This window comes from Diorhabda carinulata, chromosome 1 (genome assembly GCF_026250575.1).
Source record: "Diorhabda carinulata isolate Delta chromosome 1, icDioCari1.1, whole genome shotgun sequence".
NCBI classification, from domain to species: Eukaryota; Metazoa; Arthropoda; class Insecta; order Coleoptera; family Chrysomelidae; genus Diorhabda; species Diorhabda carinulata.
In genome coordinates, this window is record NC_079460.1 from 17,974,309 (window position 1) to 17,990,522 (window position 16,214).

General features: G+C 32.4%; 1 protein-coding gene across 1 annotated transcript; it reads left to right on the forward strand.

The window, feature by feature from the left end:
- Positions 1-380: 380 nt before the first annotated feature.
- Positions 381-13,625, forward strand: LOC130903418 (cartilage-associated protein-like). Its single transcript, XM_057815515.1, has 7 exons — positions 381-884; positions 6,198-6,338; positions 8,467-8,647; positions 9,381-9,506; positions 10,953-11,089; positions 11,211-11,318; positions 13,474-13,625. Exons 1-7 carry the CDS (start codon positions 444-446, stop codon positions 13,516-13,518), a joined length of 1,179 nt encoding a protein of 392 aa, XP_057671498.1. The 5' UTR covers positions 381-443; the 3' UTR covers positions 13,519-13,625.
- The last annotated feature ends 2,589 nt before the right edge of the window (positions 13,626-16,214 follow it).

Genomic DNA, 16,214 nt, shown 5'->3' on the forward strand with positions numbered 1-16,214 from the left:
ACCTTTAGAGTCATCTAAAAATATTAAGTACTTAGAAAAAACTTTTCTTTTTGTCGGTGACCAGCAATTAACGAGTGCCAGAGCCAAAGCTTTTTGGAATGCTTTAATTGTACAGACCTAATAGAATATAGTTGTAAATTTCATGTTATCCATCTCCAGTTATTTGATGAAGATCTAGATAAAAATATGTCTCCTAGTGCAGAAATGAGTATTAATAAAAGAAGTGCTTGAAAGCTTTTAAGCGAATTTTAAAATTTTAGTTACGCTTAAGGCATGCCCGGTCCTGTCTAAATTTAATATTTAAGAATTTAACTTCTGACTTTGTAAAAAAATACTGATGCAGCTGGAGGCAAGGAGGATGGATGAACGTTAAAATAATCAGTGACTGTTTAAGTCATGTATGAATACACTGAACTCCGTCAGGCCAGTCAATACTGTTAACTATGTCTGTTACCACGTGTGTTGTAAAAACACTGCTCTTTTTAAATCTATGTCTATTAACACATGTTCAATCAAATGAGGGAAATGCTACCGAAAATTGTGTTCAATTGTACGAAAAAGGGGTAGAAGCTTATTTGGAGAATAGTTGGGAAGATTGTGTAACTTATTTTGAAGAAGCTATAGTGAAATACAGAAAATATCGGAAGCAAGTATCAAGTTGTAGATTAAAGTGTAGAAATGATGCTGAACTCTCCGAACCTCTATATCCTGTGGATTTAGAAAATTTATTATTTTTTGAGAGAGCGATTAGACAGACTTTGTGCATTATAAAGTGTGAAAATGAAAATAAAAATATACTGGAAAACTACAATGTTAATCTGGAAACCGGCAGTTTGTTTGAACAACAAAAACCTTATGAATATTTACATATTTGTTACTTCCAGGTAAGTACTGGATTTTTTAAAGGATCTAAATTACTGTTCAAATATGTATTATAAAAATTAAGTTCATTGACAGTTACGCAATTGTTTTGAAATTGAAAAGGAATACAAAAATAGTAATTCAATTATATGAGACAATATTAAAATTTACTTTTACTTTAGAAAAATTTTTATTTGGGAGTTTATTAACATATTTTGGTCTTTTATTAAATATAGGATTATACGTAGGAAAAATAATGTCTAATTAGTGCTATCTAGTATTGGGTATTCGAATGAACAATTTGGGAGAATAAAAAAAATATTTGAAACTATGTAACTAAGTAATAAAAGCCTTTAAGGAAAAATGTACATAAAGAATATATTATTTTTACCTTATACACACACACATATATATATATATATATATATATATATATATATATATATATATATATATATATATATGTATATATATATATATATATATATATATATATATATATATGTATATATATATATAGACTTCTTAAGTTCAGCTAAATCGTATTTAGTATATTCTAAATCTTATTTTTATATAATTAATATTTCGTTCCTATCATAATAATTCTATTTTTTTGTTAACCTTGTCCATTTGTGTAAAGAAGTCATTAAATTTATAATTTGGGAGCAACAACTACCAATTGAGATAAAATTATCTATGCCATAAGTTTCAAATGTTTATATTTTATAATGGAACTATACAGAGAGTGGTTTAGCCATTCGTGTTACAATTAATTGATAAGTTTTTTCAAAATTGACAATTCTACGAAATAGGTAGGCTCTTAATTTTTTTCATATTGATTCTTTGACATGCAGGATCAAGTGGGATAATCATTTACATGAATACGTGTATGCATCATATTTATATTTTCCAAGGAAATATTAACCTTTTATCAATAATATCGATTTGTTTATTCTCGATACACTTGCTTTGCCAAAGTACTTTCGCAGATGGTGGATTCGAATGTTATTTTTGGATGTTTTGTAATATCCTAGTTAAATTATTTCTAGTTCTTATATTCGGTTTATGACGCGTGTGTAGTCACAGTAATAAATATATTTATAGTTTTGTTTATTTCGTAAGAAAAACTAGACATTAATAATACCTAATTGAGGAATTGAAAAAAAAAACAAGTAACAAAGTGATAATCCTTACTAGAGAAAATTGTTTTAATATATGTTTAATGTTCAGTGACGTAAAATACGATTCAAAATTTTATGCATTCCCTTTTATATTCAAATAATTGGGAAGTGTTGATCTTTCCATTCTTAATATCTTGGTTCCACATTTCCTTTATTTGTTTTTGTTATATCTGTTTACTTAACACTCTTGTATAATATCTTCATTTTAAAATGTCTCCCACCCGAATTTTCAGATAAATGACTGTAATTTTTACTTGAAGCAAAAAATTTGGTGAAAGAAAAAATTGGCAAAGGTTTCTGGCGTCTTCAGCGGCTTTTTATAGTTAAAATAACATTGTTTAGTAACAGTAGACAATCATTTAAAAATAGAATTTTCATATTGGAAATAGATTATCAAAGCTTTTCGAATTTGCAAAGTGAAATAATTATAATTATAATTAAAACCACACTCTATTAAAACACCAAAGTGCTATAAATTTTTATACTCGTAATCAGAGTACGCTCCCGGTTTGTTCTGAATTATGTCCAATGTTGGTACTACGAAGTACCTGGCCCAACAAAAAGAAAACACAAAAATTCTGGAAAAAAGTATATTTATTCTTCAACGAAATATCCTTTCAGCTCAATACACTTTTCCCAGCGATGTTCAATAAGTTCGATACCCATTTTATAATAATAATTGTCAAGATCCTCAAAATAGTCATTAACTGGCGACATCACCTTTTCATTGTTGGAAAATCTTTGACCACCGAGCCGTTTTTAATGTCTGGGAACAGAAAATAATCGGAAGGTACTAAATCTAGTGAATAGGGTGTATGATGTAGCAATAGAAATTTTAATCCATTAATTTTGGCCATTACAGTAACGGATGTGTGAGCTGGTGCATTGTCTTGATGAAACAACACTTCATTTTTAGTCGAATACGGCCGCTTTTGCTTGATTTATTCGCTCAAACGTTGCAATAAGTTCGCATAATACTCGTCGTTAATAGTTTTTCGTTTTTAAGGATAGTCAATGGAAATTATCCCACGCACATCCTAAAAAGCCAACCTCAGCCTGCAGAGGGAACGGTCTTTACCTTCTTTGGAACCGATTCTCTCTTTTCAGTCCATTGTTTTGATTGTTCCTTTGTTTCGGGTGTGAAGTGATGGATACATGGTTATGAAACGGCACAAAAAAATTCAGCTTTATTTCTGTGAAACACTAGATGGAAACATCTTCACGACGTTGTTTTTGTTTCATTGTCAGAAAACGCGTCCCTCATCTTGCGCACAAGTTTCTCATATCCAAATTTTCAGTTAATATGAGATGTACCGCACTTTTTAAAATGCCTATTATGTCTGTTAGCTGGCGCACATTCAGTCGACGATCATCCAGTACCTCTTTGTGGATTTTTTTTAATATTTCTGAACTCGTCACCTCATTTGGTCGACCACTGCGATGATTGTCCTCGCAGGTCGTACGGCCTTGTTTAAACTCTGCTACCCATTATTTTACTGTTGATAACAGTGGAGCAGTCTCACCCAGAGTAGACTCGTTCAGCTTTTATATTAGTTTGGTTGAGACCTTTCAAATAAAAGTATATGTTTACAAATTAATTAAAAACATTCAATATTGATGGCTGCCAAACAAATAATAAACAACGTTCTTCAAGCTTGAAACATATGCTGTACAAATTGTGTACTTCGTAATACATTGGTATTTTTCAAGCAATTACCGCCATCTCTAGGTCAGGTCAGATATTTCTAGAACCACCCTCGTAAATTGGCTTCATAAAACTCATACAGTCATCATCATCGAATAACAACCTCTTTGTGGTCCAAACACATTATTTCAGCTGGCTGTAGATCTTTCAGCTTGTTTTTCCTCTCTTGTTTTTCTGTTTTCTACGGTCTATTTGGCAGATGTGTCTTAAATTTCAATTCATGTCTTATTTAATGTATTCTATCTATGCATGATCAACATTTTTAGAATGTAAATCAACAATATCACACTAATATTAGATCTGTTTTTAGCTCCAGATATTGTGTGATAATTTTTTTAAGCAACGTATATTGGGGTTAGGTGACAAAACAAATTCTTTCATATATATTTATGTATAAATTTGTGGGAAAATATTTTTCAAACTTTCAATTTTTATACTTTAGTTCAATTCATCCCTACTCCAAGCAAAATAACTTCATTAAATCATAGCTTAATACTCAATTTTGTATGTTTGTCTATATGCTATTTATTTAGAACTAATTATTTTGTTATTCTTATTTAGAATTTTTATTTTCTGAATTTATCAAATGTTTCTCTGTAATTTTTTAGTGACTTTTCATGTCTATTTTTTTTTGGCTCGAACTCGCATATTACATCATAACTAGTGATGAACAGTCGGGGGATATTAATTTCCACAAGCCATTAAAAAGTTATGAGGTTTTGAAATTTGTAGTATAGAACAATAAAATTGAGTAGAAACCAGTCACAAATGCTCTCCTGAATATATGATGAACGAAAATTTGGCGTGGTCACTCCCTCATTCAATCTCTCCAGAATTGTGTTTATACTCTAAATTTAAATAATAATTCCCTCACGCCATACGATTAATTGTAATACGATCGATTTTGATATTTATATTTCAAAGAACATATATAGATAAGAATGCACTTATAATAAAACTTGTTGTTCCATAATTAAGTTTTTGATTAATCGATGTAACCTCATTTTGATTTTATTACTTCGATGCACAATTTATCTGTAACAAATTCGATAAACAATACACTATATTTTTCTTCAATATCCTTTTTTTTAAAATACCTTCTAATTTTCACCAAGTCTCTAGTCGCTCTTTCTCCAAAACATCCCCAAACCATTACCGAGCCTCCGCGTGTTTTACAGTCTAAATTTCAAATGGATCTAACATCCGTTCTTCGTGTGACCTGTGCACCAACATTCTTCTCTTTGACCCAGAAACCTCAAATATGACTCATCAGTCCATAAAACTCTCTCCAACTTTTCACGCGCCCAATTTTTATGTTCTTTAGCCCACCGCCACCTATTAATTTTATTTTGACGATGTTTCTTCATGCCATCCTTCCAAAGAGGTCAGCTTCTCTCAATCTTCTTTTCACTGCAGAACTACTTGAATGCAGTTTCCTAGATTCTTTTATCTGGGCCCATAGTCGATCACGTTTACTGATCCATACCATACGTTTATCTTTAACGGTTGTGGTATTCTGGCTCCTAGTGGATGCACATTTTTCCACGATGTAGTCGTGTTATTTTTAATTCGGCGGCAATGGTACGGCAAATTTTGCCTAGACTACGAAGACTTGCGATTGATGTAAGAGTTTCAACGGATAGTTCCTTGGTTTTACCTATTTTCAAACTTACACAAGTCTAGATAAATATACGGACTTCACAAAAAGATGTTATGGTTCAAAAAGTATAAATCACAGTACGTTCTTGCGTCTCAAGGGCTAAAGGGACTAAATTACAATCATTAACACCGAAAAAATAGTTCACAGTTAAACAATAAGTCACAAATCAGCTGGTACTCGCAAGTTTTAACTTGTTGCACTTACAAAACATTAACATGTGCTTTAATGAAGGATAAATGTGTTAAAGGGTAGTATTCTAAAATGTAATTATTGAATTATGGCATGGGCAAAAACTTTTGACCGTTAGTGTAATTGTTGATCCGGAAATGTTTGTCATTAAAATTTATAAATATCGGTCTTATTAATGTTACAATTAAAAACAAACAAATAGTATTTTTAGATTTATGTGGTATTATATACAGTAATTTGCGCTTGTTATTTCATTATACACATGGAACTATGATTTCCATGATTATACATCACTTTGTTGTAAAATTGTTTTGGATTCGCTGCCAACGAACATAAAATAAGAAATAAGAACCACACACATTCATACTCAAGTGTAAATGTTATCTTATAACTTTTATTATTTATTATAATACACAAATATTTGACAGTTTGTATGAGTAATAAAATCTTATTGTAAGAAGAATTAAAAAACAAACCAAGCAATAATTAAACAATATTAAGGGTGGAAAATAAATTAATAAGTCGAATCTGCATTAGTTTTACTTTGCAATAATATTCTTTTATCCACATAATAATTTTGTTTTTAAAAATATATTTTTAGACCAAGCAACTAGTAAAGGCTGCATCATCGGCATTTACATATTTAGTTGCACATCCTGATGATAAAATTATGTCTCGTAATCTGCAACACTACTTTGACCACGATGTTGATAAGAAGGATATTGTAAACTATGAAGCCAAAGTAAGTTGATAGTTGATTTCGTCATTGATATCAAAATGAATAATGAATCATTTGTAAAGTTTTTCAAATCAGATTTTGAGAAATTTATTATTATGTATATAGAAATAACTCTTAAGAATAGGGTTGTCAGATTTTTTTCAGCCTATAAGAGGCAAAAATACAGGAATTTAGTTTTTTACTAATTTATATAGTGACATTCTTTATTTTTTGACTCGTTATTTATTAAACTAGGGACATTTAGAGCTTCTAAAAACGAAGGATAAAATTCTGAAAATGCTAGGGTTTTCGGTACTGGCAAACTTCCTTCCAAGTTTCAATCGCTACCATACGCAATCAGAAGTTTTATTAATTCATATTTATTCTATCTTAAAAAAATCTTCCGCAGTTTATTGAAAATTGTTGTAGTTTATTTTAGATTTAGTTTTAAAAGAGTATCTTGGAGGGCAAGATGAAACTGGAGCCGCCTTCTACTCCGAAAATATGTAGAAATCCTTTGTACTCCCTCCCATTATATCTATCCATTCTGCCAAACTGTTTGCCTTTCTAGAAGCAATTTTAGAAAATTGGATCTAAGAATAACCTTATCCCAAAGTTCACTAACGGCAATCTGCGAACAATATCCCAACCATCCTATTACCATTCATATTAAGAAGGAGCTACTCATTCCCCCCAAGGGAATAGAGGGAAATGAAAGAGTAGATGGATTAGCAAAAAATGCATTCAGCGAGCAATCAAGAGTAACTATATAATACATACCGATTTCAAATCATTTTTTAAGAAGAAAAACCAAGAAGAATGGCAGGGAAAAGCAAATCAAATCAATACGAAATCATAACGAAATTGTTAAAAATTATCAAGACCATAACTCCAACAATTTAAGTAGAAGTGAACAAGTAATCCTCTTCCGTCTAAGAATCGCACATACTCTTATCACACATTACTACCTCCTACTACCTCTTACACCCCTTAATTGACTGTTTAAAATATGACAATGAACGAAAAATGAATTAATTACCACATTGACTGGAAAAGTTACTACACGAAGACCCAAAGAAACTTATGAATTACCTGAAAGACTGCAAACTAAGCAATAGAATCTAGATTTAACGATCTAATGTATTATACCTTAATTACTCGCAAATAACCCTGCGTGGTTGATGCGTTAGAAAAGTTTAAACAGAGAACCTTGGAGAGAATATTATTTTCTGAAAAATTTATCGCGAAAACAGATAGCCTGTAAAATTATTGTTGAACTGTAGAAAAAATCGTGTTTTAGTCATTTATTTGCGTCAGCTGTTAATCCACGCATTATGTGTCACTTGACTCGTCATGTATTCTTTCCACGATTTTCTCACGAATCCCATGCATTTCAGTATGCATCTCCAACATGGATAGAGTAATCTTCTTCATTGTTACTTCTTCTGAAAACATAAAGTTTTGAACACACGAGAAACATGCCAAAGTTTTTTTCGGTCCGTCTTCATTTGTGATTATTTTATCTATATCAAAGTATCGTATGCAAATTTGAAACACTTTTCTCTTTTTTTTATTATTTGCATCTGTCTATGGAAAAGTATAGATTTTTCTCATGTGCGGTTTTTAAAATATTTTCGACAGATTCCTTGGCCAGTATTTCCCATATAATAGGTTCTGCTTTTGTGCTGTCGAGGCTAAACTTCTGAGCAATTTTTAAATCATTACAGATATATGGTAACAATTTGTGTGAACAATCCATACTTTTGTAGCTTAGGCAATGCCTTACAGTATGATAAACCAAACCGAGTTCTCCAACAGCTATTTTTTCTTCCATATCCGAGGAACACTTAGATTTTGAAGGCTTTGAAAAATATTGTATTGAATTATTTTGAAAATTATTAACAATTATAGTGATTAATTGAACCATAAATCCCTCGATATTCCTTAGTCCGATTGATTTAAGTCTAAAAAACGAATAACGGTACGAATACGGGATAGGGGATAGGGTCAGTCCCGCCGGGACATCTCAAACTAAACCTAAAACACGGGACGTCGCGGGAAATACGGTATATCTGGCAACCCTAGTTAAGAATCAATAAGAGTAACTTCGTTCAAAGTACATTGTGTAGATACTCATTCTTTTTTATTTTAGGATTATGTTTACCTCTACATCCATGGTGCAGATGCATACGAAAAAAAAGGCTGGGAATCAGTTGTATTTAATATGGAAGAAAGTTTAGTAGATTATTTACAAGCAGAAGAAGAGTGTAGGGCACAATGTGAAGGTCCTTTCGATCATGGATGGTATCCAGATTTTATAGCATCCATTTCAAGTAAGTTTTTACGTAACAAACCAGACAGACATGATATATACCTAATATTTCTAAATCTAATCGTAAACTTTGTTTGGATTGTTTTATTCATTTCCTCGTTTTGTCTATACACACTTTTCAAAATTACTTACTTGACAATCTTAAATTAAGTTCAAAAGTTATAGTGATTTTAGTGAAGTAACTTTTGTTCATCTCAAGATTATGATTAAACATTGCTCTTTGATTTTATGTGACTCAGCACCACTAAAGAGTTATATGCTGACTTTGAACGCGTTTCCAAAAATCCGATGGACGTTGAACGCGCTAGAATTTTCGCAGACGATTAAACATTACTCTTTAATTTTATTCGACTCAGCACCACTGAAGAGTAATATGATATGCTGACTTCAAAAGCGTTTCTAAACCTGCAAATGACGTTGTACGCGCTAGAATTTTCGTAGATGATAAATGTCCATAAAATCGCTTAGCTTATCGTAAACTGACATTGTATGATCTAGCAAAAGACTTTTATACATCACTTTTTCTGGTGATTAATTTTTGAATGTATCAAAGTATGCTGTTAAGAATTAACCAAAAAACTCATATATTTTTGAATTTATATAAATTTTCATATTGAAGATTATTGGTATTATGGTTATGAGAAAAATTATAGCTAAATGCTTCTTGTTACTAAGCATTTAACAAATTTGTATATATTGTTACATTTCTGTCAATTTGTATAGTTTTCTTTTAGATCATTTCACAGTATGCTTAAAATGCAAACAGGCATGTAAAAAAACTTTGAGCTCATTAAATGGGGAAATACATGATGATTTATTACCTAGTCATTATCACTACTTGCAGTATGCCTATTATAAATGTGAGTATTAGATTTATATAATTTTGATTCTCGAATTAATTTTGTATGACTAATAAGTATGTAAATATAGTTACCTACTATGGATACAAATTTGTGAAGTTGCAGAAAAAGTCACCACATATCAGAGAAAAATGTTCTACCGTACCTAAAATCACACTAGTGTATACTCGCCAGTTAGTGACGTTATGGATATTCATTTCCTTTTAATATAATGGCTAGCACTTTAATTCGACTTGTCACCTTCTTCCATCATTACTATTCACTTTGTGGACGTGCGATTCATAGTAGTATTGTGGGCCGTTGAACACATAGGCCTTCATTTAGGCCCGTTTTGCTCCACTTGACGTTACCAAAGGCCGATGTTCTTTAAGAAGCTGAACCCTTTGACGTTATTAGGTTAGGTGTGAGGTTTACCCAAGTGTTTGAACTACGCTCGTGGAGTGCTTCGTACTCAAGGGACACTCCGGATCGTTCGTGATGCCCATGGTGTGGAGATATCGTCTTTCATATTAAAAGTCCGGTCACTAGTCGGATTTCGCATGTTAGTTGGAGCAGTTGCTTGATGTGATTAGCACAAGGTATCTCTTTCCATCTCTGCCAAGCCCACCTTGAAAGCAGACCGTTGAGAGACGCGATAGCAACATTTTTAGCTACATCATTGATGAGTTCTGGGCTCATGGCTGAGCTTTTCGATCTCAATCTGGTGAGTGAGTCCGCCTTGTCGTTTCCTTTGTTGTGATCGAGCACCCAAACGAACTGGATCTTGCAGCCATCACTCACCAGCTTTTGTAGGACTTTCTTGCACTCCAGCACTAGTCTAGAGTACACCTTTTCGGCCGTTATGGCTTGTATGGCGGCTCTGCTATCTGAGCAGATTGAGAATACTGCGTTCCTGTGGCGTCGATTGAGTATCGAGTGTCCGCATTCCATCAAAGTGAAATACTCGACTTGGAAGACGGTATCGTCTTCCCTAAGCGAAAAAGATTAGCTTATTTTTGGATGTCCTCCGAAGAACCCTGCTGCCAAGTCATTCCTCCTGGAGTCACCGATCCACTGCTCCCGCTAAGTGCTATGTGCCTCCAAACGATCGTAAACGCCATTTGGTCGCTGCCCATCAAATGATTGGGCAATCACCTGTGGCTTGCGTCTTGATTTTTGCATGGCCAGTTGATCCAGCCTGCAGTTCTTTGTGGATGTTCAGCCTATATGCTGTCCTCATGGTTTCGATGGAGATACCATTATTAGAAATAATACTACAATAAAAATTCTCACAATCTCATGCATAACTCACAATCAATAGAAAACATTTCTCATTATAGCGTTTCATTCATGGTGTCATTGCTGCTGCCCAGTATATTTTGAGTATGGTCAGTATCGCTTATGTGACTAAATTTTCAAAAAACTATTTATATTGTTGGTGGTAACTAAAAACTATTCATGTTTTAGTGGGTAACCTTAAAGCAGCTTGTCAAGCTGTAGCCAGTTATCTTTTGTTTTATCCAGATGATGAAACCATGCTAGATAATATGAGGTACTATTATAAACAACCAAAGATTCAAAAAGATTATTTTCATCCCAGAGATGTAAGTCCCTGGTTTTATAACCTTTACTTTATAGTCAGGATTATGAAAGTAGGATTTGAAAGAATGAAATATTTGATCTGAAAGAGAAAAAAATTTATTTCACAGATTTTTTAATTTTCAGGAAGCTACTAGATATGTACAAAGACAAATTTATGAAAACAGAATCTTAAAATTTGTGAATAATGAATTTAAAGAAATTGCATCAAAAACAAAAGGCGAAGAAATAAAGGTAAATGTGTAGATATTTAATTAAATTTGAATCAAAAAATTGAACAGTGTCAAATTCTGTGGCATTAAATAATTTATACTTTTATTTTCTTTTAAATAAGATTTTGTAATTTTAATCATTTTTAACAAAAAATGATATAATCCTTTAAAGGAAACGGTATGTATTCCGTATTCCTGAATAGTTAATATAAAAACTGGGGCTCATTGATGAACTAACAGATTACAGGGAAGATGCTTTCAGTTGTTGCATCAATATATATTATTATCAGGGTTCATGCCCTGCTTTTGCCTTAAATAGATTTAAAGATGAAAAGCTAAATCTATGTCGTATTTCAAATATTGATTGCCCGGATAGCGATAAAGAAACAAATCTTTCTAACAAAAGTCAATTTTTAAAAATCTGGTATTGATTACTGTATAGTTGCATATAGGATGCCCTGACAAAATGATAAGAATTTGTCGCGTGTCAGTAAATGGATAAGTACTCAGCAAAGTTGTGAAGACATGAATAATTGTTCTGATTGTATTTGCCATAAATTTTTTTTTAGAACAAGTATAAAGTAATTTCGTTTTATGCAAAATTCCTGAAACATACAGGTATTGTTCCAGTGTTGGAAACAGGTAAAATTTTTTAATTTTAGTTGTAAGTTTTGAAGGTTACATTTTTGCAAAGAGAGTTTGTTAGTTTTTAAAATAAGTGAAATAAACTATGCAATGCAATACCCGCAGAGAATTTGTGCTGTTTACAGTGACAATAACTGATCGTAACGTCGGTAATTGGTTTGAACGTTTCCATGGTGAAAAAATTTGACATTGCATATCACTGAGAAGCCAATGAAATTTTGCAGTCTAGATAGATCGAGAAATGGAATCATTTGAACTCGACGTACAAAAAATCTACAGAATCTCCATTGAGTTCACTGTATGAAATTTTAATTGACCGTACTGTAATCTGCAATACTTTTTGAAAACTAAATGAAGTGGAGCAGTTTCTCATGATATTGATAACGAGCGAGGAAAGATTAATGAATATAAAAATTTTTAACTCAACAATCGTTATCATAGCGAAGTGAGGTGATACAAAAACTGCAAACCCCGTAATGACGGCCAGGAAGGAGAGGTCTTGTCTATGATACCATTAGAAAGGAATTATATACTATGAAATTCTGAAACCTGTTCAAAAAGTCGACTCAGTTACTATATTGTTAACAAATGGAGGTAATTTAAAAGAAGCGCCTGGGACTAATCAAAAAAACAGATATCAGATTGACTGAAGTTTGGCAGTTTTAACGCACCCACCGTATAGTTCGGATATTGGACTCTAACATTAAATCCGAAACTTTATTGATGGAAAAAAATTGGGCAAAAAGGATACTTTGAAAATCATGTCGCTACAAAACTACAGAAACGATGTAATTTTGTATTTTCAACCAGTTACATAATTTTGATAGCCGTTACCATTAAACATGGATGCAGCAAGATGGCACAACCCATCATAATCGATCGAAAGTTTACCCGTGGTTAAGGAAATGTTCTCAAACAAATTGACCTCTCTGAAGACACATTTAATGGCCTCCCCGCAGCCCAGAACTATCTCCAGCTGATTTCATTTCATGGGTTTGTCTTAAAAGTAGAGTCTACGTGAACAAACCAGTAACAATAATCTACTTAAAGAAGATTTGTCAAGAAATGGGTAAAGTACCCAGCGCTATGTGTAATCTAAGGATTAGGATTTAGGAACGCCAGCGGAAAGATGTGGCCACTTGGAAGACATTATTCTTAAAAAATATTTTGCGATTTTATGTTCTTTATTATAAATAAAGGGTTTTTGGATAAAGTGTGTCTTTTTTTTTCATGGCAATACAAAAAATGCAAAAATACATGGTAAAGTCTATGTAGACTATGTTGAAGTCACAGTTACCATTTTTTATATTTTGATACAAGATGAAATAATGCTCGCTATATAAAATTTTGTGTCGTTTTGAAATTGAGATGAAAAAGTTGTCAATACTTATCGCCCGTTCTATACTAACTAACCGTATCTATATTAAGCAAACGGTTGAAGGGCTCATTGTACCTTTGGATATTAACGAACTATATTTAATCATTTTTGGTAGCATGTGGTTGATTTATTAACTCTGTACTTTAACTTCCAGGGTGTATCTTCTAAAATTGACAGTACTGCAACTGCTAATTCTTGATTTATGCTTTTTGGACTACTGCTCTGATTTAATTAACATGTTGAATATTAAATTTGTACATGTGATATGTGTGTATAAAGTATTTTAATAATAAATTATTTAAAATATTCTTACTTGTATTTTGATTAACCCTTGAACGTGAATATCTACATTTATCTATAACACTTATCGCTTAACTGAAACTGAGACAAGCACTGTTAACTCACGCTTAGACCTTTCTGACTTCAAGCGAATATGTATGGAAAGGAATTTTTTGTATAACTGTCATAATATTGACATTTTCAATGACTGTGTAGGTAAAGTGACGTTTACAAAGTAATGCAACTTCTAAGTTTTATTGGGAACAATATACAATTTGATATCAAACATTTCAATGTATGAACATTAAGATGAACAATTGATGACATAAACCTTCTGATTTAGAAGATTTTTAATTAGTCGAGATGCCAATTTCATTAATCAATAATATATTGATCGATGTAGCTTTCAGCTACTGTTGTAGATTTTCAACCATCATTTGTGCTGGTTATTTAGCTATTTAGATCTACACGGCATAGATTATAACGTAGCTAGATTATTCACTGTTACAAGTATTTTGATCTAGCACCTAATTTAAAAACCTTTGCTCTAGTTCAACGTAATTTTTCTTTTTTCTTTTGAAGAGTACTATTTACTTACATCGACCACATTTTTAACCATCTCATTTTATTTTATCATGAAAACTCACTCCACAAAATTGACGAGCTGCATACTTTTTATTTCACTTTCAGATATGACAAAAACGGATTCACAGAGGTTTTTGATTTTAAACCTTTTACGAAAGTTAGAGTACGAAGATTTTCCCTGAAATACCTGGCCCAACCAAGAAAACACAATTTTGGCCATTTCAATAACGGATGTGTGAGCTGGTGCATTGCCATGAAACATTTTCTTCTTAACCAATTGCGGTCGTTTTTGCTTCATTTCTTCGCTCAAATGTTGCAATAAGTTCCCATTATACTCGCCGTTGATAGTTTTTTCTTTTTCAATGAAAACTATTCCACGTGTATTCCAAAAAACAGACGCCATGATATTGCCTGCAAATGCAACGCAATGTCTTTGCCTTCTTAGGAGCTGGTTCTCCCTTTTTAGTCCATTATTTGGACTTTTCTTTTGTTACTGGTGTGAAGTGATGAATCCACGTTTTATCCATAGTTATAAAACGGTACAAAAAATTCAGCTTTTTTTCTGTGAAACATTGCCAAACACTCGATGGAAACATCTTCACAACGCTGTTTTTGTTCAATTGTGAGCAAATGCGGCACTCATCTTGCGCACAGGTTTCTCATTTCCAAATTTTCAGTTAATATGCGATTTACCGCATTTTTTAAAATGCCTATTATGTCTGCTAGCTCGCGCACTTTCAGTCGATCCAGTACCGATTTGTGGGTTTTTTTTAACATTTCTGTATTCATTTGGTCGACCACTGCGATTGGTCTTCGCAGGTCGCACGGCCTTGTTTAAACTCTGCTACCCAATATTTTACTGTTGATAACGAAGGAGCAGTCTCACCCAAAGTAGAATCTAGTTCAGCATTTATATTGGTTGGGATAAGTCCTTTTAAATAAAAGTATTGTATCACACGTTGATCAATTTTTTCCATGTTTATAAATTCACTGAAAACGCTTAATGTTGATAAACAAATTATAAACAACGTGGCGTCTTTAAACTTGCAACATATACTGTATATATTGTGTACTTTCTAATACATTGGTATTTTTCAAGCAACTAGCACCATCTCTAGATCAGGCCACGTACTTCTGGGGCCATCCTCGTATGTAATCATACTGCTGAGCCGATTTTTATTTAAAAAAGAGGTTCATAATACGAAGTTCTATAGAAAGGATTATTTTTGGAAGATGTTCAGGGGTGTCCCCTAAATGTAAATCCAAGTGGACGTCATGAGGGAGCGCCCTCGTCAGTTTGAAGCGCTGTAATTGAAAACCTATGCATTATACAAAATAAGTTTCAAATAAAAATGATGACAAGAATTATTGTCCATAAAAATAATCTCCACTATTTTCGTCGTAATATGCGCGGTTCGCGAGATAATCGATAAAACGTGTTTTTCAAGATGGTAGCTTATGCGGGCATCACCCCCGTGAGGCCCTCTTAGATTCACCGATAAGAGACGTAAAAATGTGATTTCATTGTAATAATTTATCTATTTTGTTATCAAAATAAGACAGTTATACCAAAAATTTGTATTACATTTGTGTAATATGAAAGTAAATTTTATTTGCTTGATGTCCATTTATGTAAATATTTTATGTTGATATATACCGATTTAAGTAGAGAACCCCATGCTTTTTTACATAGAAAAGATATCTTGTATTAAACACTCTATTATAACAACTATTATAAATGTTGAAAAACTATTTTTATTTTGGTTTGCTATTGGATTGGATATATGAACTCTTAAGCCGGGTCCACATCTCACATAAACTTCAAAACATCCTTTTACAAATTTTTTTCAGTTCACTTCAATTAAATAGTCTGTTCTATCAACATGTATACCAGTGACTTCTGTAATTTACTCAGACCATCAACATGGAACTTACCGTTTCAGTCTGTAGACGAGATTTTTCAGATAACCAAATGTTATTCATAAGGAAAAATACACGTTCAACTGGAGCACTTATTCCTGGGAAGCACAT

Coding starts and splice junctions, on each gene's coding strand:
- LOC130903418 (XM_057815515.1), top strand. CDS start 444: ATGTCTGTTACCACGTGTGTTGTAAAAACACTGCTCTTTTTAAATCTA. Junction 885..6,197: donor TACATATTTGTTACTTCCAG/GTAAGTACTGGA, acceptor ATATATTTTTAG/ACCAAGCAACTAGTAAAGGC. Junction 11,090..11,210: donor ATTATTTTCATCCCAGAGAT/GTAAGTCCCTGG, acceptor TTTAATTTTCAG/GAAGCTACTAGATATGTACA.